The 21,803-nt window shown below is 51.6% G+C and overlaps 2 protein-coding genes across 4 annotated transcripts in view; both read left to right on the forward strand.

Annotated features, from left to right (window-relative positions):
• LOC142907855 (uncharacterized) overlaps positions 1 to 4,283 on the forward strand; it is a 4,896-nt gene extending 613 nt beyond the window's left edge. For all 3 annotated transcript variants that reach the window (XM_076057710.1, XM_076057711.1, XM_076057709.1), the window contains exon 2: positions 1,737 to 4,283. In XM_076057710.1, the coding sequence (XP_075913825.1) occupies positions 2,207 to 3,757 (1,551 nt within the window). In that variant the 5' untranslated portion in view covers positions 1,737 to 2,206 and the 3' untranslated portion in view covers positions 3,758 to 4,283. The remainder of the gene's footprint in view (positions 1 to 1,736) is intronic.
• A 9,571-nt stretch (positions 4,284 to 13,854) lies between these two features.
• Positions 13,855 to 21,803, forward strand: part of MVP (major vault protein) — a 71,322-nt gene continuing 63,373 nt past the window's right edge. Inside the window, 1 exon segment of the mRNA XM_076057712.1 lies at positions 13,855 to 15,035. The gene's annotated coding sequence lies outside the window, so the exon portion shown is untranslated.

Genomic DNA, 21,803 nt, shown 5'->3' on the forward strand with positions numbered 1-21,803 from the left:
GGGGTAAGGGGGGGACCACGGGGGGACCACGGGGGGACCACGGGGGGACCACGGGGGGACCACGGGGGGTCAAGGGGGATCACGGGGGATCAAGGGGGGATCAAGGGGGGCTCAAGGGGGGCTCAAGGGGGGCTCAAGGGGGGCTCAAGGGGGGGTCAAGGGGGGTCACGGGGGGTCACGGGGGGGTCAAGGGGGGGTCAAGGGGGGTCACGGGGGGTGAGAGAGAGTGGGACCCTTTGGGGGGAGGGGGAGAGAGGCGCGATGGTGCATGGAGAGACAAAGGCGGCCGGGCGTGTGAGTGGTGCTGGTCACCCACCCCCTCTGTGTGTGGACACAGTGGCAGCCTTCATAGACACTGCTAGAGGCTACCTGGGGGAGCTTTGTCTTTGTGTCTATGGGTGCTGCTGCTACTGACAGCACTTGCCCCTACAGCACTGCTAGAGGCTACCCGGGGGATCTTTGTCTTTGTGTCTATAGGCGCTGCTGCTGCTACTCACAGCACTTGCCCCTACAGCACTGCTAGAGGCTACCTGGGGGATCTTTGTGTCTATGGGCGCTGCTGCTGCTGCTACTGACAGCACTTGCCCCTACAGCACTGCTAGAGGCTACCTGGGGGAGCTTTGTCTTTGTGTCTATAGGCGCTGCTGCTGCTACTGACAGCACTTGCCCCTACAGCACTGTTTGTCTGTGTGTGTGTGTCTGTGTGTGTCTGTGTGGTGGGGCCTTACCATCAGCCCCACCAAAACTAAGCACCTGCCTGGGTATTTTGTACCATCGGACACTCCACCCCCACAACTCCCAATCGGTGATGGGGCAGTTGTGGAGAGAGTGGAGAGTTTCCCATACCCGGGCAGTGTGCTTATGACCGGCTCCAGTTTAACAGCAGAGGTCTCACTCCGAATCAGTCGAGCGGCAATATCTTTTCATCGGTTGCGTAACGCTGTGTGGAAGCTACCTGGTCTGTCGCTCCGCACTAAGCTTCAGGTCTTCTCGGCCACGGTCATTCCCTCCCGTCTCTACGCTTGCGAAACGTGGACCCCCCTAATGGAACATCTTCGCCGGTTAGTAACATTTAGGCTGGCATGCCTACGATCCATCCTGGGTTTCACCAGGCTGGATTGTGTGAGGAGCTCACAAATCCTTGAAAGATCTGGGCAGGGTCCCATCGGTGAGCTCCTCCGGCAGGCAAGGCTGCGATGGCTGGGTCATGTAGCCCGCATGCCCAGCCACCGCATGCCGAAACAGCTTTTGTTCGGCCGGATCGAGGGGGCTAAACGGGCGCGGCACGGGCTAGAGAAGAGATGGAGTGATGTGGTACAGGAGGACGTGGAGCTGAGTGGACTTGCCGATGACCGGTACCAGCGGTGTCAAGATCGGCCTCTGTGGAGGAGGCTCGTGAAGGACGCTACTGGGCAGTTGGAGGAAGTCGCCCTCCAACAACAACGGAGGGCGGAGGAGCGACGCTCACAACAACGAGCAGAGCGCCGGGTGGCTAAAGCACAGCAGGTTGGCACAGTAGGGGGCACAGGTCGTACATCATCTCAGTCATCTCAGTCAGTAGACCCGTGGCACCTGCTGGGTCTGCCCCGTGACTTCCTGCCCGCGGGCGTTCGACACTTCACGTGGCCTCAAGGTGCACATGGCCTGGCACAAGCGTCGTGGTGACGTCACCGCCACTTAGTGGCGAATGGCGGTTGTTGTTGTTGTGTCTGTGTGTGTGTGTCTGTGTGTTGCAGAATTTGTGAAAATGTTGTCAAAATGAAGAAAAGCATCAGCAGCAGCAGCATCATCATCCTCACCATCACCACAACAACACCACCACCAGCATTATCACCACCACCATCACCACCATCATCATTACCTACACCACCATCACCACCATCATCACCATCACCACCACTACCATCATCACGACCATCACCACCACCACATCACCACCACAATCATCACCACAATCATCACCACCACCATCACTAACAGCATCATTATCACCATCACCACCATCATCATTATTACCATCACCACCATCATCACCGTCACCACCATCACCACCATCACCATTACCACCATTATCATCACCATCACCGCCATCATCACCATCGCCACCATCATCACCGCCACCACCACCATCATAACCACCATCACCATCATCACCACCATCATCACCATCATCACGATCATCACGATCACCACCACCACCATCACCATGATCACCACCATCACCAACACCGCAATCACCACAATCATCACCGCCACCATCATCACCGCCACCACCACCATCATAACCACCACCACCATCACCATCATCTCCACCACCATCATAACCACCACCACCATCACCATCATCACCACCATCATCACCATCATCACGATCATCACGATCACCACCATCACCATGATCACCATCACCACCATCACCAACACCGCAATCATCACCATCGTCACCACCATCATAACCAGCACCACCATCACCACCATCATCACCACCATCACCATCACTATCATCACGATCATCACGATCACCACCACCATCACCATGATCACCACCACCATCACCAACACCGCAATCACCACCATCGTCACCACCACCATCATAACCAACACCATCACCACCACTACCATCATCAACATAACCACCACCACCATTATCACCACCATCATCACCATCATCACCATAATCACGATCACCACCACCACCATCACCATGATCACCATCACCACCATCACCAACATCGCCATCACCACCATCACCAACACCGCCATCACCACCATCATCACAACCACCATCACCACCACCATCACCACCACCATCACCACCATCGTCACCACCACCATCACCACCATCGTCACCAACATCACCACCATCACCACCATCACGATCATCACGATCACCACCACCATCACCATGATCACCACCACCACCATCACCAACACCGCAATCACCATCATCGTCACCACCACCATCATAACCACCACCATCACCACCACTACCATCATCAACATAACCATCACCATCATCACCACCATCATCACCATCATCACCATCATCACGATCATCACGATCACCACCATCACCATGATCACCATCACCACCATCACCATCACCACCATCACCACCATCGTCACCACCACCATCACCACCATCGTCACCAACATCACCATCATCACCACCACCATCACCATCATCACCACCAACACCACCAACATCACCATCGTCACCACCACCATCACCACCATCACCATCATCACGATTATCACGATCACCACCACCATCACCACGATCACCATCACCACCATCACCACCACCACCATCACCACCATCGTCACCACCACCATCACCATCACCATGATCACTATCACCATCACCACCACCACCATCACCACCATCGTCACCATCACCATCACCATGATCACTATCACCATCACCACCATCACCAGCAACACCACCACCACCATCACCACCACCATCACCATCACCACCATCATCACCACCACCATCACCATCATCACCACCACCATCACCACCACCATCACCACCATCACCATCATCACGATCATCACCACCACCATCACCATGATCACTATCACCATCACCACCACCATCACCATCACCACCATCATCACCACCACCATCACCATGATCACTATCACCATCACCATCATCACGATCACCATCGTCACCACCACCACCATCTGTAGACGTCAGCTGCTCCCTCGAAGTCACCAACAACGTCACGTGACCCACAGCCGCCACTAGAGGCCACACAGACACAGCACACACACACACAGACACACACACACAGACACACAGCACACGCACACACAGACACACAGCACACACACACACAGACACACACACAGACACACACACACAGACACACACACAGACACACACACACAGACACACACACACAGACACACACAGCACACACACAGCACACACACACAGACACACTCACACAGACAGACACACACACAGCACACACACACAGCACACACAGACACACACACACAGCACACACACACACAGCACACACACACAGACACAGACACACTCACACACACACAGACACACAGCACACACACACACAGACACACTCACACACACAGACACACACACAGACACACTCACACACACAGACACACACACATACACTCACACACCCACCCACCCACTAATCCACCCACACACCCACCCACTCACCCACACACCGACCCACACACCCACCCACACAACCACCCACTAACCCACCCACACACCCACACAACCACCCACCCAACCCACCCACCCACCCACTCACCCGCACACCCATCCACACAAACACTCACTCACACAGCCACTCATCCACCTCACCCACCCACCCACTCACCCTCCCACCTACCCACACACCCACACAAACACTCACTCACACACCCACCTCACCCACCCACCCACTCACCCACTCACTCACTCACCCACTCACTCACTCACTTACCCACCCACACACTCACTCACGTACCCACTCACCCACCCACACACTCACCCACTCACTCACCCACACACTCACCCATCCACCCACACACTCACCCATCCACCCACCCACCCACTCACCCACCCACCCACTCACTTACTCACTCACCCACCCACCCACTCACTCACCCACCCACCCACTCACTCACCCACTCAATCATCCACCCACTCACTCACTCACTCACCCACCCACTCACCCACTCACTCACTCACCCACCCACCCACCCACTCACTCACCCACCCACTCACCCACCCACCCACCCACTCACTCACCCACCCACTCACTCACTCACCCACCCACTCACTCACTCATTCACCCACCCACCCACCCACTCACTCACCCACCCATCACTCACTCACTCACCCACCCACTCACCCACTCACTCACCCACCCACCCACTCACTCACCCACCCACCCACCCACTCACTCACTCACCCACCCACTCACCCACTCACCTACCCACTCACCCACCCACTCATCCACCCACTCACTAACTCACTCACTCACCCACCCACCCACCCACTCACCCACCCACCCACTCACTCACTCACCCACCCACCCACTCACTCACTCACCCACCCACTCACTCATCCACTCACTCACCCACCCACCCACACACATATCCACCCACTCACTCACTCACTCACCCACCCACCCACCCACTCACTCACCCACCCACTCACTCACTCACCCACCCACCCACCCACTCACCCACTCACCCACCCACTCACTCACTCACCCACCCACCCACTCACCCACTCACTCACCCACCCACCCACTCACTCACCCACCCACCCACTCACTCACTCACCCACCCACTCACCCACTCACCTACCCACTCACCCACCCACTCATCCACCCACTCACTAACTCACTCACTCACCCACCCACCCACTCACCCACTCACTCACTCACCCACCCACCCACTCACTCACTCACTCACCCACCCACTCACTCATCCACTCACTCACCCACCCACCCATACACATATCCACCCACTCACTCACTCACCCACCCACTCACTCACCCACCCACCCACTCACTCACTCACTCACCCACCCACCCACTCACCCACTCACCCACCCACTCACTCACCCACCCACTCACTCACCCACCCACCCACTCACCCACCCACTCACTCACTCACCCACCCACTCACCCACTCACCCACCCACTCACCCACCCACTCACTCACTCACTCACCCACTCACCCACTCACCCACCCACTCACTCGCTCACCCACCCAACCACCCACTCACTCACTCATCCACCCACCCACCCACTCACCCACTCACTCACTCACCCACCCGCTCACCCACTCACCCAACCACTCACTCAGCCACCCACACACTCACTCACTCACCCACCCACTCACCCACCCACCCACTCACTCACCCACCCACTCACTCACCCACCCACCCACTCACCTACCCACCCACCCACTCACCTACCCACCCACTCACCTACCCACCCACGCACCCACCCACTCACTCACTCACCCACCCACCCACTCACTCACCCACTCACCCACTCACCCACTCACTCACCTACTCACACACACACTCACACACTCACTCACTCACCCACTCACCCACTCACTCACTCACCCGCTCACCCACTCACTCACTCACCCACTCACTCACTCACCCACTCACTCACTCACCCACTCACCCACTCACTCACCCACCCACTCACTCACTCATTCACCCACTCACTTACTCACCCACCCACTCACTCACCCACTCACTCACCTACCCACCCACTCACCTACCCACGCACTCACCCACCCACCCACCGACTCACTCACCCACTCACCCACTCACTCACTCACCCACTCACTCACTCACTCACCCACTCACCCACTCACTCACTCACCCACTCACTCACTCACCCACTCACTCACCCACTCACCCACTCACCCACCCACTCACTCACCCACTTACTCACTCACCCACCCACTCACTCACTCACCCACTCACCCACTCACTCACCCACCCACTCACCCACCCACTCACTCACACAGTCACTCACCCACTCACTCACTCACTCACCCACTCACCCACTCACTCACCCACCCACTCACTCACACAGTCACTCACCCACTCACTCACTCACACACTCACCCACTCACTCACCCACCCACTCACACACCCACTCACACACTCACCCACTCACTCACTCACCCACCCACTCACACACCCACTCACACACTCACCCACTCACTTACTCACTCACCCACTCACTCACTCACCCTCTCACTCACCCACTCACTCACTCACCCACCCACTCACACACCCACTCACACACTCACCCACTCACCCACTCACTCACTCACCCACTCACCCACTCACCCAGCCTACTGCTGTGTTAATAATAAAACCTCTCCTGGTCCATAACAATGGAGTCGTGGTCTCGTGCTTGCTCGACTGACTTCGGTTTATGCAAATTTCCAGACAAAGCTCCCCCAGGTAGCCTCTTGAAGTGCTGTAGGGGCAAGTGCTGTGAGTAGCAGCAGCGCCTATAGGCACACAGACAAAGCTCCCCCGGGTAGCCTCTAGCAGTGCTGTAGGGGCAAGTGCTGTCAAAAGCAGCGAGTAGCAGCGTCTTTGAAGGTCGCCACTGTGGACACACACAGAGGGGGTGGGTGGCCAGGACTACTCACACGCCCGGCCGCCTTTGTCTCTCCCCCAGTGTCACACACACACAGACACACACACACAGACACACACACTCACCCACCCATTCAGTCACCCACCCACCCATTCACTCACTCACCCACTCACTCATCCACCCACCCATTCACTCACTCACCCACCCATTCACTCACTCACCCACCCACCCATTCACTCACCCACCCATTCACTCACCCACTCACCCACTCACTCATCCACCCACTCACACATCCACCCATTCACTCACTCACTCACCCATTCACTCACCCACTCACCCATTCACTCACTCACCCACTCACTCATCCAGTGAATGGGTGGGTGGGTGAGTGAGTGAATGGGTGAGTGAGTAAATGAATGGGTGAATGAGTGAATGGGTGAGTGAGTAAATGAATGGGTGAATTGGTGAATGAGTGAATGAGTAAATGGATGGGTGAGTGAGTGAGTAAGGGAATGCGTGAGTGAGTAAATGGGTGGGTGAGTGAGTACATGGGTGAGTGAGTAAATGAATTGGTGAGTGGGTGAATGAGTGAATGGGTGAGTGAGTGAGTGAACGTGTGGGTGGGTGGTTGGGTGAATGAGTGAATGTGTGAGCAAGTGAATGAATGCGTGCGTGTGTGTGTGAGTAGCACTAGGGGATACAAAGGCGGCCGGGCGTGGTGCTGGCCACCCACCCCCTTTGAGAGTGCCTCAGATCCGGCGTTCATAGGCGCTCGCTAACCACAATTGCCCCTAACAGTCTAAAGCAATATGGGGGAGCTTTAGTCTGGCTCTGTGAGCCTCATTCATTACCACTGAACCCTGTGGGAGCCTTAGTCTGGCTCTGTGAGCCTCAGTGATTAACACTGAACCCTATGGGAGCCTTAGTCTGGCTCTGTGAGCCTCAGTGATTAACACTGAACCCTGTGGGAGCCTTAGTCTGGCTCTGTGAGCCTCATTGATTAACAATGAACCCCATGGGAGCCTTAGTCTGGCTCTGTGAGCCTCAGTGATTAACACTGAACCCTGTGGGAGTCTTAGTCTGGCTCTGTGAGCCTCAGCAATTAACACTGAACCCTGTGGGAGCCTTAGTCTGGCTCTGTGATTCTCAGTGATTAACACTGAACCCTATGGGAGCCTTAGTCTGACTCTATGAGCCTCAGTGATTAACACTGAACCCTATGGGAGTGAGCCTTAGTCTGGCTCTGTGAGCCTCAGTGATTAACACTGAACCCTATGGGAGCCTTAGTCTGGCTCTGTGAGCCTCAGTGATTAACAATGAACCCTGTGGGAGTGAGCCTTAGTCTGGCTCTGTGAGCCTCAGTGATTAACACTGAACCCTGTGGGAGCCTTAGTCTGGCTCTGTGAATCTCAGCGATTCAACACTGAACCTTATGGGAGCCTTAGTCTGGCTCTGTGAGCCTCAGTGATTAACACTGAACCCTGTGGGAGCCTTAGTCTGGCTCTGTGAGCCTCAGTGATCAACACTGAACCCTGTGGGAGCCTTAGTCTGCCTCTGTGAGTCTCAGTGATTAACACTGAACCCTATGGGAGCCTAAGTCTGGCTCTGTGAGCCTCAGCGATTAACACTGAACCCTATGGGAGTCTTAGTCTGGCTCTGTGAGTCTCAGTGATTCAACACTGAACCTTATGGGAGCCTTAGTCTGGCTCTGTGAGTCTCAGTGATTAACACTGAACCCTGTGGGAGCCTTAGTCTGGCTCTGTGAGCCTCAGTGATTAACACTGAACCCTATGGGAGCCTTAGTCTGGCTCTGTGAGCCTCAGTGATTAACACTGAACCCTATGGGAGTGAGCCTTAGTCTGGCTCTGTGAGCCTCAGTGATTAACACTGAACCCTATGGGAGTGAGCCTTAGTCTGGCTCTGTGAGCCTCAGTGATTAACACTGAACCCTGTGGGAGCCTTAGTCTGGCTCTGTGAGCCTCAGTGATTAACACTGAACCCTGTGGGAGCCTCAGTCTGGCTCTGTGAGCCTCAGCGATTAACACTGAACCCTATGGGAGTGAGCCTTAGTCTGGCTCTGTGAGCCTCAGTGATTAACACTGAACCCTATGGGAGACTTAGTCTGGCTCTGTGAATCTCAGCGATTCAACACTGAACCTTATGGGAGCCTTAGTCTGGCTCTGTGAGCCTCAGTGATTAACACTGAACCCTGTGGGAGCCTTAGTCTGGCTCTGTGAGCCTCAGTGATTAACACAACCCTATGGGAGCCTTAGTATGGCTCTGTGAGCCTCAGCGATTAACACTGAACCCTATGGGAGTGAGCCTTAGTCTGGCTCTGTGAGCCTCAGTGATTAACACTGATCCCTATGGGAGTGAGCCTTAGTCTGGCTCTGTGAGCCTCAGAGATTAACACTGAACCCTGTGGGAGCCACAGTCTGGCTCTGTGAGCCTCAGTGATTAGCACTGAACCCTGTGGGAGCCTTAGTTTGGCTCTGTGAGCCTCAGTGATTAACACTGAACCCTATGGGAGTGAGCCTTAGTCTGGCTCTGTGAGCCTCAGGGATTAACACTGAACCCTATGGGAGTGAGCCTTAGTCTGGCTCTGTGAGCCTCAGTGATTAACACTGAACCCTATGGGAGTGAGCCTTAGTCTGGCTCTGTGAGCCTCAGTGATTAACACTGAACCCTATGGGAGTGAGCCTTAGTCTGGCTCTGTGAGCCTCACCGATGAACACTGAACCCTATGGGAGTGAGCCTTAGTCTGGCTCTGTGAGCCTCAGTGATTAACACTGAACCCTGTGGGAGCCTTAGTCTGGCTCTGTGAGCCTCAGTGATTAACACTGAACCCTATGGGAGTGAGCCTTAGTCTGGCTCTGTGAGCCTCAGCGATTAACACTGAACCCTGTGGGAGTGAGCCTTAGTCTGGCTCTGTGAGCCTCAGCGATTAACACTGAACCCTATGGGAGTGAGCCTTAGTCTGGCTCTGTGAGCCTCAGTGATTAACACTGAACCATATGGGAGTGAGCCTTAGTCTGGCTCTGTGAGCCTCAGTGATTAACACTGAACCCTATGGGAGTGAGCCTTAGTCTGGCTCTGTGAGCCTCAGCGATTAACACTGAACCCTGTGGGAGTGAGCCTTAGTCTGGCTCTGTGAGCCTCAGTGATTAACACTGAACCCTATGGGAGTGAGCCTTAGTCTGGCTCTGTGAGTCTCAGTGATTAACACTGAACCCTATGGGAGTGAGCCTTAGTCTGGCTCTGTGAGCCTCAGTGATTAACACTGAACCCTATGGGAGCCTAAGTCTGGCTCTGTGAGCCTCCGCGATTAACACTGAACCCTATGGGAGTCTTAGTCTGGCTCTGTGAGCCTCAGTGATTAACACTGAACCCTATGGGAGTGAGCCTTAGTCTGACTCTGTGAGCCTCAGCGATTAACACTGAACCCTATGGGAGTGAGCCTCAGTGAGCCTCAGTGATTAACACTGAACCCTATGGGAGTGAGCCTTAGTCTGGCTCTGTGAGCCTCAGCGATTAACACTGAACCCTATGGGAGTGAGCCTTAGTCTGGGTCTGTGAGCCTCAGTGATTAACACTGAACCCTGTGGGAGTGAGCCTTAGTCTGGCTCTGTGAGCCTCAGTGATTAACACTGAACCCTATGGGAGTGAGCCTTAGTCTGGCTCTGTAAGCCTCAGTGATTAACACTGAACCCTATGGGAGTGAGCCTTAGTCTGGCTCTGTGAGCCTCAGCGATTAACACTGAACCCTATGGGAGTGAGCCTTAGTCTGGCTCTGTGAGCCTCAGCGATTAACACTGAACTCTATGGGAGTGAGCCTTAGTCTGGCTCTGTGAGCCTCAGCGATTAACACTGAACCCTGTGGGAGTGAGCCTTAGTCTGGCTCTGTGAGCCTCAGTGATTAACACTGAACCCTATGGGAGTGAGCCTTAGTCTGGCTCTGTGAGCCTCAGTGATTAACACTGAACCCTATGGGAGTGAGCCTTAGTCTGGCTCTGTGAGCCTCAGTGATTAACACTGAACCCTATGGGAGTGAGCCTTAGTCTGGCTCTGTGAGCCTCAGTGATTAACACTGAACCCTATGGGAGTGAGCCTTAGTCTGGCTCTGTGAGCCTCAGCGATTAACACTGAACCCTGTGGGAGTGAGCCTTAGTCTGGCTCTGTGAGCCTCAGTGATTAACACTGAACCCTGTGGGAGTGAGCCTTAGTCTGGCTCTGTGAGCCTCAGTGATTAACACTGAACCCTATGGGAGCCTTAGTCTGGCTCTGTGAGCCTCAGCGATTAACACTGAACCCTATGGGAGTGAGCCTCAGTGAGCCTCAGTGATTAACACTGAACCCTATGGGAGTGAGCCTTAGTCTGACTCTGTGAGCCTCAGCGATTAACACTGAACCCTATGGGAGTGAGCCTCAGTGAGCCTCAGTGATTAACACTGAACCCTATGGGAGTGAGCCTTAGTCTGGCTCTGTGAGCCTCAGCGATTAACACTGAACCCTATGGGAGTGAGCCTTAGTCTGGGTCTGTGAGCCTCAGTGATTAACACTGAACCCTGTGGGAGTGAGCCTTAGTCTGGCTCTGTGAGCCTCAGTGATTAACACTGAACCCTATGGGAGTGAGCCTTAGTCTGGCTCTGTAAGCCTCAGTGATTAACACTGAACCCTATGGGAGTGAGCCTTAGTCTGGCTCTGTGAGCCTCAGCGATTAACACTGAACCCTATGGGAGTGAGCCTTAGTCTGGCTCTGTGAGCCTCAGCGATTAACACTGAACTCTATGGGAGTGAGCCTTAGTCTGGCTCTGTGAGCCTCAGCGATTAACACTGAACCCTGTGGGAGTGAGCCTTAGTCTGGCTCTGTGAGCCTCAGTGATTAACACCGAACCCTATGGGAGTGAGCCTTAGTCTGGCTCTGTGAGCCTCAGTGATTAACACTGAACCCTATGGCAGTGAGCCTTAGTCTGGCTCTGTGAGCCTCAGTGATTAACACTGAACCCTATGGGAGTGAGCCTTAGTCTGGCTCTGTGAGCCTCAGTGATTAACACTGAACCCTATGGGAGTGAGCCTTAGTCTGGCTCTGTGAGCCTCAGCGATTAACACTGAACCCTGTGGGAGTGAGCCTTAGTCTGGCTCTGTGAGCCTCAGTGATTAACACTGAACCCTGTGGGAGTGAGCCTTAGTCTGGCTCTGTGAGCCTCAGTGATTAACACTGAACCCTATGGGAGCCTTAGTCTGGCTCTGTGAGCCTCAGCGATTAACACTGAACCCTATGGGAGTGAGCCTCAGTGAGCCTCAGTGATTAACACTGAACCCTATGGGAGTGAGCCTTAGTCTGGCTCTGTGAGCCTCAGTGATTAACACTGAACCATATGGGAGTGAGCCTTAGTCTGGCTCTGTGAGCCTCAGTGATTAACACTGAACCCTATGGGAGTGAGCCTTAGTCTGGCTCTGTGAGCCTCAGTGATTAACACTGAACCCTATGGGAGTGAGCCTTAGTCTGGCTCTGTGAGCCTCAGTGATTAACACTGAACCCTATGGGAGTGAGCCTTAGTCTGGCTCTGTGAGCCTCAGCGATTAACACTGAACCCTATGGGAGTGAGCCTTAGTCTGGCTCTGTGAGCCTCAGCGATGAACACTGAACCCTATGGGAGTGAGCCTTAGTCTGGCTCTGTGAGCCTCAGTGATTAACACTGAACCCTATGGGAGTGAGCCTTAGTCTGGCTCTGTGAGCCTCAGTGATTAACACTGAACCCTGTGGGAGCCTTAGTCTGGCTCTGTGAGCCTCAGTGATTAACACTGAACCCTATGGGAGTGAGCCTTAGTCTGGCTCTGTGAGCCTCAGCGATTAACACTGAACCCTATGGGAGTGAGCCTTAGTCTGGCTCTGTGAGCCTCAGCGATTAACACTGAACCCTATGGGAGTGAGCCTTAGTCTGGCTCTGTGAGCCTCAGCGATTAACACTGAACCCTATGGGAGTGAGCCTTGGTCTGGCTCTGTGAGCCTCAGTGATTAACACTGAACCCTATGGGAGTGAGCCTTAGTCTGGCTCTGTGAGCCTCAGTGATTAACACTGAACCCTGTGGGAGTGAGCCTTAGTCTGGCTCTGTGAGCCTCAGTGATTAACACTGAACCCTATGGGAGTGAGCCTTAGTCTGGCTCTGTGAGCCTCAGTGATTAACACTGAACCCTGTGGGAGCCTTAGTCTGGCTCTGTGAGCCTCAGCGATTAACACTGAACCCAATGGGAGTGAGCCTCAGTGAGCCTCAGTGTGGCTCAGCCAATCTTTGCACCGTGTCATCCTCAGGCAACGCCCTTTAAGCCGCAGCGGCATGGTTTAGTTCCGGGTCTCTCTGCCCTCGGTTTGTGTCTCCGTGTGCTCCGTGTGTGTGTCTGTGTGTCTCTCTCTGTGTCTCGCTCTGTGTGCCACGTGTGTCTCTCTGTGTGTCTCTCTGTGTCTCTCTGACCTCCGTGTGTGTCTCTCTCTCCGTGTGCCACGTGTCTCTCTGCGTCTCTCTCTCAGCGTGCTCCGTGTGTGTCTTTCTCTACCCTCGGTGTGTGTCTATCTGCCCTCTGTGTGTCTCTCTACCCTCTGTGTGTGTCTCTCTCTCTCTCTGTCTCTCTACGTGGGTCTCTGGGTCTCCGTGCCGTGAGTAATCCCATCACGCGCTCAGCAACACACGCACACAGCCACACACAACCACAGCCACACACAACCACAGCCACACACACACACACAGCCACACACACACACAGCCACACACACACACCAAACACACACAGCCACACACACAGCCACACACAACCACACACACACAGCCACACACAACCACACACACACACACAGCCACACCCACATACACACAGCCACACACACACAGCCACACATACACCACGCACACAGCCACACACACAGCCATAAACACAACCACACACACAGCCACACCCACATACATACACACACAGTCACACACACACACAGCCACACACAACCACAGCCACACACACACACACACAGCCACACACACACACAGCCACACACACACACCAAACACACACAGCCACACACACAGCCACACACAACCACACACACAGCCACACACAACCACACACACACACAGCCACACACAACCACAGCCACACACACACACACACAGCCACACACACACACAGCCACACACACACACCAAACACACACAGCCACACACACCAAACACACACAGCCACACACACAGCCACACACAACCACACACACACACAGCCACACACAACCACACACACACACAGCCACACACAACCACACACACACACAGCCACACCCACATACACACAGCCACACACACACAGCCACACATACACCACGCACACAGCCACACACAACCACACACACACAGCCACACACAACCACACACACACAGCCACACACAACCACACACACACAGCCACACACAACCACACACACACAACCACACACACACAGCCACACACAACCACACACACACAGCCACACACAACCACACACACACATACACACACACACCACGCACACAGCCACACACAACCACACACACACCACACACACACCACACAGCCACACCACACAGCCACACCCACATACATACACACACACAACCACACACACAGCCACACACACAGCCATAAACACAACCACACACACAGCCACACCCACATACATACACACACAGCCACACCCACATACACACACACACAACCACACACACACAGCCATACATACACACACACAGCCACACACACACAGCCACACCCACATACATACACACCACACACACACAGCCATACATACACACAGCCACACCCACATAAATACACACACACCCACACACGCACCTTTAGAGGCTACCTGGGGGAGCTTTCTCTTGTGTGTGGTGAGTAAGTTAATTAATGAGTGAGTGAGTGAATGGGTGAGTGAGTGAATGGGTGAGTGAGTGAATGGGTGAGTGAGTGAATGGGTGAGTGAGTGAATGGGTGAGTGAGTGAATGGGTGAGTGAGTTAATGGGTGAGTGAGTGAATGGGTGGGTGGGTGAGTGAATGGGTGAGTGAATGGGTGGGTGAGTGAATGGGTGAGTCTGTGAGTGAATGGGTGGGTGAGTGAGTCAGTGTGTGAGTGAATGGGTGGGTGGGTGAGTGAATGGATGAGTGAGTGGGTGGGTGTGTGAGTGAATGGGTGGGTGGGTGAGTGAGTGAGTCAGTGTGTGAGTGAATGGGTGGGTGCGTGAGTCATTGTGTGAGTGAATGGGTCGGTGGGTGAGTGAATGGGTGAGTGCGTGAGTGAATGGGTGGGTGGGTGAGTGAGTGAATGGCTGAGTGAATGGGTGGGTGGGTGAGTGAGTCAGTGTGAGTGAATGGGTGGGTGGGTGAGTGAATGGGTGAGTGCGTGAGTGAATGGGTGGGTGAGTGAGTGAATGGGTGAGTGAATGGGTGGGTGAGTGAGTGAATGGGTGAGTGAATGGGTGGGTGGGTGAGTCAGTGTGAGTGAATGGGTGGGTGGGTGAGTGAATGGGTGAGTGAATGGGTGGGTGAGTGAGTGAATGGGTGAGTGAATGGGTGGGTGGGTGAGTGAGTCAGTGTGAGTGAATGGGTGGGTGGGTGTGTCTGTGTGTGTGACACTTCATAGGCGCTGCTCGCTAACAGCACTTTCCCCTACAGTCTGTTACAGGCTACACGGGGGATCTTTGTACAATAGCCAGCACTTGCCCCTACAGCCCTGCTAGAGGCTACCTGGGGGAGCTGTGTCTCTTGAGTGTGTACAATAGCCAGCACTTGCCCCTACAGCCCTGCTAGAGGCTACTTGGGGTAGCTGTATCTCTGAGTGTGTATATACAATAATGAGCACTTGCCCCTACAGCCCAGCTAGAGGCTACAAGGGGCAGCTTTGTCTGTGTGTGTGTGGTACTTTGTACGTCTATAACTTGGTGATAAGGAGCCGTATGCAGTGTTTAAGAGAGTTTGTCGTCTTAAAGGGACACGTGCCGATTCTTTGTTAAGATAGTGAGAGTCGTCTTAAAGGGACACTGTGCTCCACCACCCCTATTTTGGTGACCCCCCTCACCTTAACATGGCTGGCTCACAGTGTAGCTTTAAGAGATGTTCACTATTCTAGATTTGAAGCTTTCGTGACTTGCAAGGATCCATACTCCTTTGGTTCTAGTTGGTACAGTCGCGTGGGTGAATACAAAAATAAAACAACAACAAATCACGACGTTTCGGCCACAGCACAAGTGGCCGTCATCAGGTGAAGGGACCGGACTGTCCAGAGGACAGCGTTGGAGTGAAAACAGCCAAGGCCAGGTCGCGTCCTTTAAGCTGTGTGGGAGGTAAACAGAAAACCCATTTTCTTTGGTTCTTTCGGTAAAGTCACCACGTAGAATGAGAATAAAATAATAAATTGATAAAATAAAATAACACAATAATATTCTCACGACGTTTCGGCCACAACACAAGCGCGGCCTTCATCAGGTGAAGGGACGAGACTGTCTGGTAGGACAGCGCTGGAGTGAAAGAGCCACGTTCAGATCACGACCTTTAAGCTGTGTGAGAGGAAACAAAGCGCCTTGACAAAGGAATTAGCATAGAATTTAGCATTGAAATGGCCGAGTGATTAGCTTGTGACTGGTCACAGAAATAGCTATGTTAAAAGTTAAAGTATACACATCCGCAGAGGCACCCCTTGATAAAGGAATTAGCATAGAATTTAGCATTGAAATAGCTAAGTTAAAGCATACACATCCGCAGAGGCACCCCTTGACAAAGGAATTAGCATAGAATTTAGCATTGAAATAGCTGAGTGATTAGCTTGTAACTGGTCACAGAAATAGCTACGTTAAAGTCAGAGCATACACATTCACCGAGGCACTTAGTACAAATGCTACATTCTATGCTAATTCCTTTGTCAAGGGGTGCCTCTGCAGATGTGTATGCTTTAACTTAGCTATTTCAATGCTAAATTCTATGCTAATTCCTTTGTCAAGGGGTGCCTCTGCGGATGTGTATACTTTAACTTTTAACATAACTATTTCTGTGACCAGTCACAAGCTAATCACTCAGCCATTTCAATGCTAAATTATATGCTAATTCCTTTGTCAAGGCGCTTTGTTTCTTCTGACAGCTTAAAGTTCGTGATCTGAGCGTGGCTTTTTTCACTCCAGCGCTGTCCTACCAGACAGTCTCGTCCCTTCACCTGATGAAGGCCGCGCTTGTGTTGTGGCCGAAACGTCGTGAGAATATTATTGTGTACATTTTATTTTATCAATTTATTATTTTATTCTCATTCTACGTGGTGACTTTACCGAAAGAACCAAAGAAGATGAATCATTGATTGCAGTCACGAAAGCTTTAAATCGTAAGAGGGGGTGGTGTGAAGGGGAAAATAAGCAGCTGTGAAAGTTTGGGATGCCACTACTTGAAAAAATATTACTGGTACTATTGGAAAATTTCGTTTTAATGTTTTGGTTTGATTTAGAACATCTTTCCAACGATTGCTTAGTCTGAAACCATCCTCTCGGTTGAACTCGTGTCCGTGTTTGTCAATCTGAATTGCCTACGTGACTTTACCGAATAGAACCAAAGATGTTAGCTACCTCGCCTGGTACGCAGGAGGTCGTGGGTTCGATCCCACACCCTGACGATTTACTGCTGCTGCTGCTTTCTATTTGGAGTCTGCGTCTCTCTCTCTTTCCGTGGTGAGATGTTAACTACCTTGTGGGCGAGAAGTCTCTATACCCCCAATCTTGTAACAACACATTGGTGCTGCGGTTGAAAGGGTATAGGGACTTCTCGCCCAGGTGGACGAGAAGTCCCTATACCCCCAATCTTGTAACAACACATTGGGACTGCGGTTGAAAGGGTATAGGGACTTCTCGCCCAGGTGGACGAGAAGTCCCTATACCCCCAATCTTGTAATAACACATTGGTGCTGCGGTTGAAAGGGTATAGGGACTTTCCGCCCACGTATTCCGGTTTGAACTGGCTCCATATGGTGGTGACGCACCTGCTGCTCTCCTGTCAATCAATACAAACAAATGATGAGGGTGGGCGGGAAGTCCCTATACCCCCAATCTTGTAATAACACATTGGGACTGCGGTTGAAAGGGTATAGGGACTTCTCGCCCAGGTGGACGAGAAGTCCCTATACCCCCAATCTTGTAATAACACATTGGTGCTGCGGTTGAAAGGGTATAGGGACTTCCCGCCCACGTATTCCGGTTTGAACTGGCTCCATATGGTGGTGACGCACCTGCTGCTCGCCTGTCAATCAATACAAACAAATGATGAGGGTGGGCGGGAAGTCTCTATACCCCCATTCTAGTAATAACACATTGGGACTACGGTTGAAAGGGTATAGGGACTTCCCGCCCAGGTGGACGAGAAGTCCCTATACCCCCAATCTTGTAATAACACATTGGGACTGCGGTTGAAAGGGTATAGGGACTTCTCGCCCAGGTGGACGAGAAGTCCCTATACCCCCAATCTTGTAATAACACATTGGTGCTGCGGTTGAAAGGGTATAGGGACTTCCCGCCCACGTATTCCGGTTTGAACTGGCTCCATATGGTGGTGACGCACCTGCTGCTCTCCTGTCAATCAATACAAACAAATAATAAGGGTGGGCGGGAAGTCCATATACCCCATTCGAGTAATAACACATTGGGACTACGGTTGAAAGGGTATAGGGACTTCTCGCCCAGGTGGGCGGGAAGTCCCTATACCCCCATTAGAGTAATAACACATTGGGACTACGGTTGAAAGGGTATAGGGACTTCTCGCCCAGGTGGGCGAGAAGTCCCTATACCCCCAATCTTGTAATAACACATTGGGACTACGGTTGAAAGGGTATAGGGACTTTCCGCCCACGTATTCCGGTTTGAACTGGCTCCATATGGTGGTGACGCACCTGCTGCGCGCCTGTCAATCAATACAAACAACTAATGAGGGTGGGCGGGAAGTCCCTATACCCTTGTCGCTATGTAACTATGGGACGCGTGGCTCTGAAGGGTATATGGACTTTCCGCCCACTTTCCCACTGTATCTCTGTGGGTCTCTATGTATCTCTGTGTGTCTCTGTGTATCTCTATGGGTCTCTATGTATCTCTATGGGTCTCTGTATCCCTGTGTGTCTCTGTGTATCTCTATGGGACTCTATCTCTATGGGTATCTATGCATCTCTATGGGTCTCTATGTATCTCTGTGGGTCTCTATGTATCTCTATGGGTCTCTATGTATCTTTGTGGGTCTCTATGTATCTCTGTGTGTCTCTGTGTATCTCTGGGTCTCTATCTCTATGGGTCTCTATGTATCTCTATGGGTCTCTATGTATCTCTATGGGTCTATATGTATCTCTATGGGTCTCTGTGTATCTCTATGGGTCTCTATCTCTATGGGTCTCTATGTATCTCTATGGGTCTCCATGTATGTCTATGGGTCTCTATGCATCTCTGTGGGTCTCTATGTATCTCTATGGGTCTCCATGTATCTCTATGGGTCTCTATGCATCTCTGTGGGTCTCTATGCATCTCTGTGGGTCTCTATGTATCTCTATGGGTCTCCATGTATCTCCATGCAGCTCCCCCAGGTAGCCTCTAGAAGTGCTGTAGGGGCAAGTGCTGTCAGTAGCAGCAGCGCCCATAAACACAAAGACAAAGCTCCCCCAGGTAGCCTCTTGCAGTGCTGTAGGGGCAAGTGCTGTCAGTAGCAGCAGCGCCCATAGACACAAAGACAAAGCTCCCCCAGGTATCCTCTAGCAGTGCTGTAGGGGCAAGGGCTGTCAGTAGTAGCAGCGCCTATAGACACAAAGACAAAGATCCCCCAGGTAGCCTCTAGCAGTGCTGTAGGGGCAAGTGCTGTCAGTAGTAGCAGCAGCGCCCATAGACACAAAGACAAAGCTCCCCCAGGTAGCCTCTAGCAGTGCTGTAGGGGCAAGTGCTGTCAGTAGTAGCAGCAGCGCCCATAGACACAAAGACAAAGCTCCCCCAGGTAGCCTCTAGCAGTGTCTATGAAGGCTGCCACTGTGTCCACACACAGAGGGGGTGGGTGACCAGCACCACTCACACGCCCGGCCGCCTTTGTCTCTCCATGCACCACCCCCTCCCCCCACTGCTCCCCGTGTGTCAGTGAGTAGTGTATAGTGTAGTGTATATAGTGTAGTGTATTGTAGTGTGTGTAGTGTATAGTGTAGTGTATAGTGTAGTGTATTGTAGTGTATAGTGTAGTGTATATAGTGTAGTGTATTGTAGTGTATAGTGTAGTAGTGTATTGTGTAGTGTATAGTGTAGTGTATTGTAGTGTATAGTGTAGTAGTGTATAGTGTAGTGTATTGTAGTGTATAGTGTAGTGTATAGTAATGTATAGTAGTGTATAGTGTAGTGTATTGTAGTGTATAGTGTAGTGTATATAGTGTAGTGTATAGTGTAGTGTATAGTAATGTATAGTAGTGTATAGTGTAGTGTGTATAGTGTATAGTGTAGTGTATTGTAGTGTATAGTGTAGTGTATATAGTGTAGTGTATTGTAGTGTATAGTGTAGTAGTGTATAGTGTAGTGTATTGTGTAGTGAAGTGTATAGTGTAGTGTATTGTAGTGTATAGTGTAGTAGTGTATATTGTAGTGTATAGTGTAGTGTATAGTAATGTATAGTAGTGTATAGTGTAGTGTATAGTGTAGTGTATTGTAGTGTATAGTGTAGTGTATAGTAATGTATAGTAGTGTATAGTGTGGTGTATAGTGTAGTGTATTGTAGTGTATAGTGTAGTGTGTATAGTGTATAGTGTAGTGTATAGTGTAGTGTATTGTAGTGTATAGTGTAGTGTATATAGTGTAGTGTATTGTAGTGTATAGTGTAGTGTATAGTAATGTATAGTAGTGTATAGTGTAGTGTATTGTAGTGTATAGTGTAGTGTGTATAGTGTAGTGTATAGTTTAGTGTATTGTAGTGTATAGTGTAGTGTATATAGTGTAGTGTATTGAAGTGTATAGTGTAGTGTGTATAGTGTATAGTGTAGTGTATAGTGTAGTGTATAGTAGTGTTTAGTGTAGTGTATAGTAATGTATAGTAGTGTATAGTGTGTTGTGTATAATGTATAGTGTAGTGTGCATAGTGTAGTGTGTATAGGGTAGTGTATTGTAGTGTATAGTGTAGTGTGTAGTGTAAAGTGTAGTGTATAGTGTAGTGTATAGTAGTGTATAGTGTAGTATATAGTAGTGTATAGTGTAGTGTATAGTAGTGTATAGTGTAGTATATAGTGGTGTATAGTGTAGTGTGTAGTGTATAGTGTAGTGTATAGTAGTGTATAGTAGTGTGTAGTGTAGTGTATAGTTTAGTGTGTATAGTGTAGTGTATAGTGTAGTGTATAGTGTAGTGTATAGTAGTGTATAGTGTAATGTGTAGTGTATAGTGTAGTATATAGTGTAGTGTAGTGTATAGTGTAGTGTGTAGTGTATAGTATAGTGTATATATTAGTGTATAGTGTAGTGTATATTGTTGTGTATTGTTAACAGCACTTGCCCCTACAGCCCTGCTAGAGGCTACACGAGGCAGCTTTGTCTTTACACAACTGGTTCCGCCAGTTTAGAAGGTGCAGCTCTGTTAGCACAGGCGTGGTGATTGTGCGTGGTGAGTCTGTGGGTCTCTGTGTGAGTCT

The sequence above is a fragment of the Petromyzon marinus genome, chromosome 84 (genome assembly GCF_048934315.1).
Source record: "Petromyzon marinus isolate PM22_M1 ecotype Great Lakes invasive population chromosome 84, UKy_Petmar_22M1.pri1.0, whole genome shotgun sequence".
NCBI lineage: Eukaryota > Metazoa > Chordata > Hyperoartia > Petromyzontiformes > Petromyzontidae > Petromyzon > Petromyzon marinus.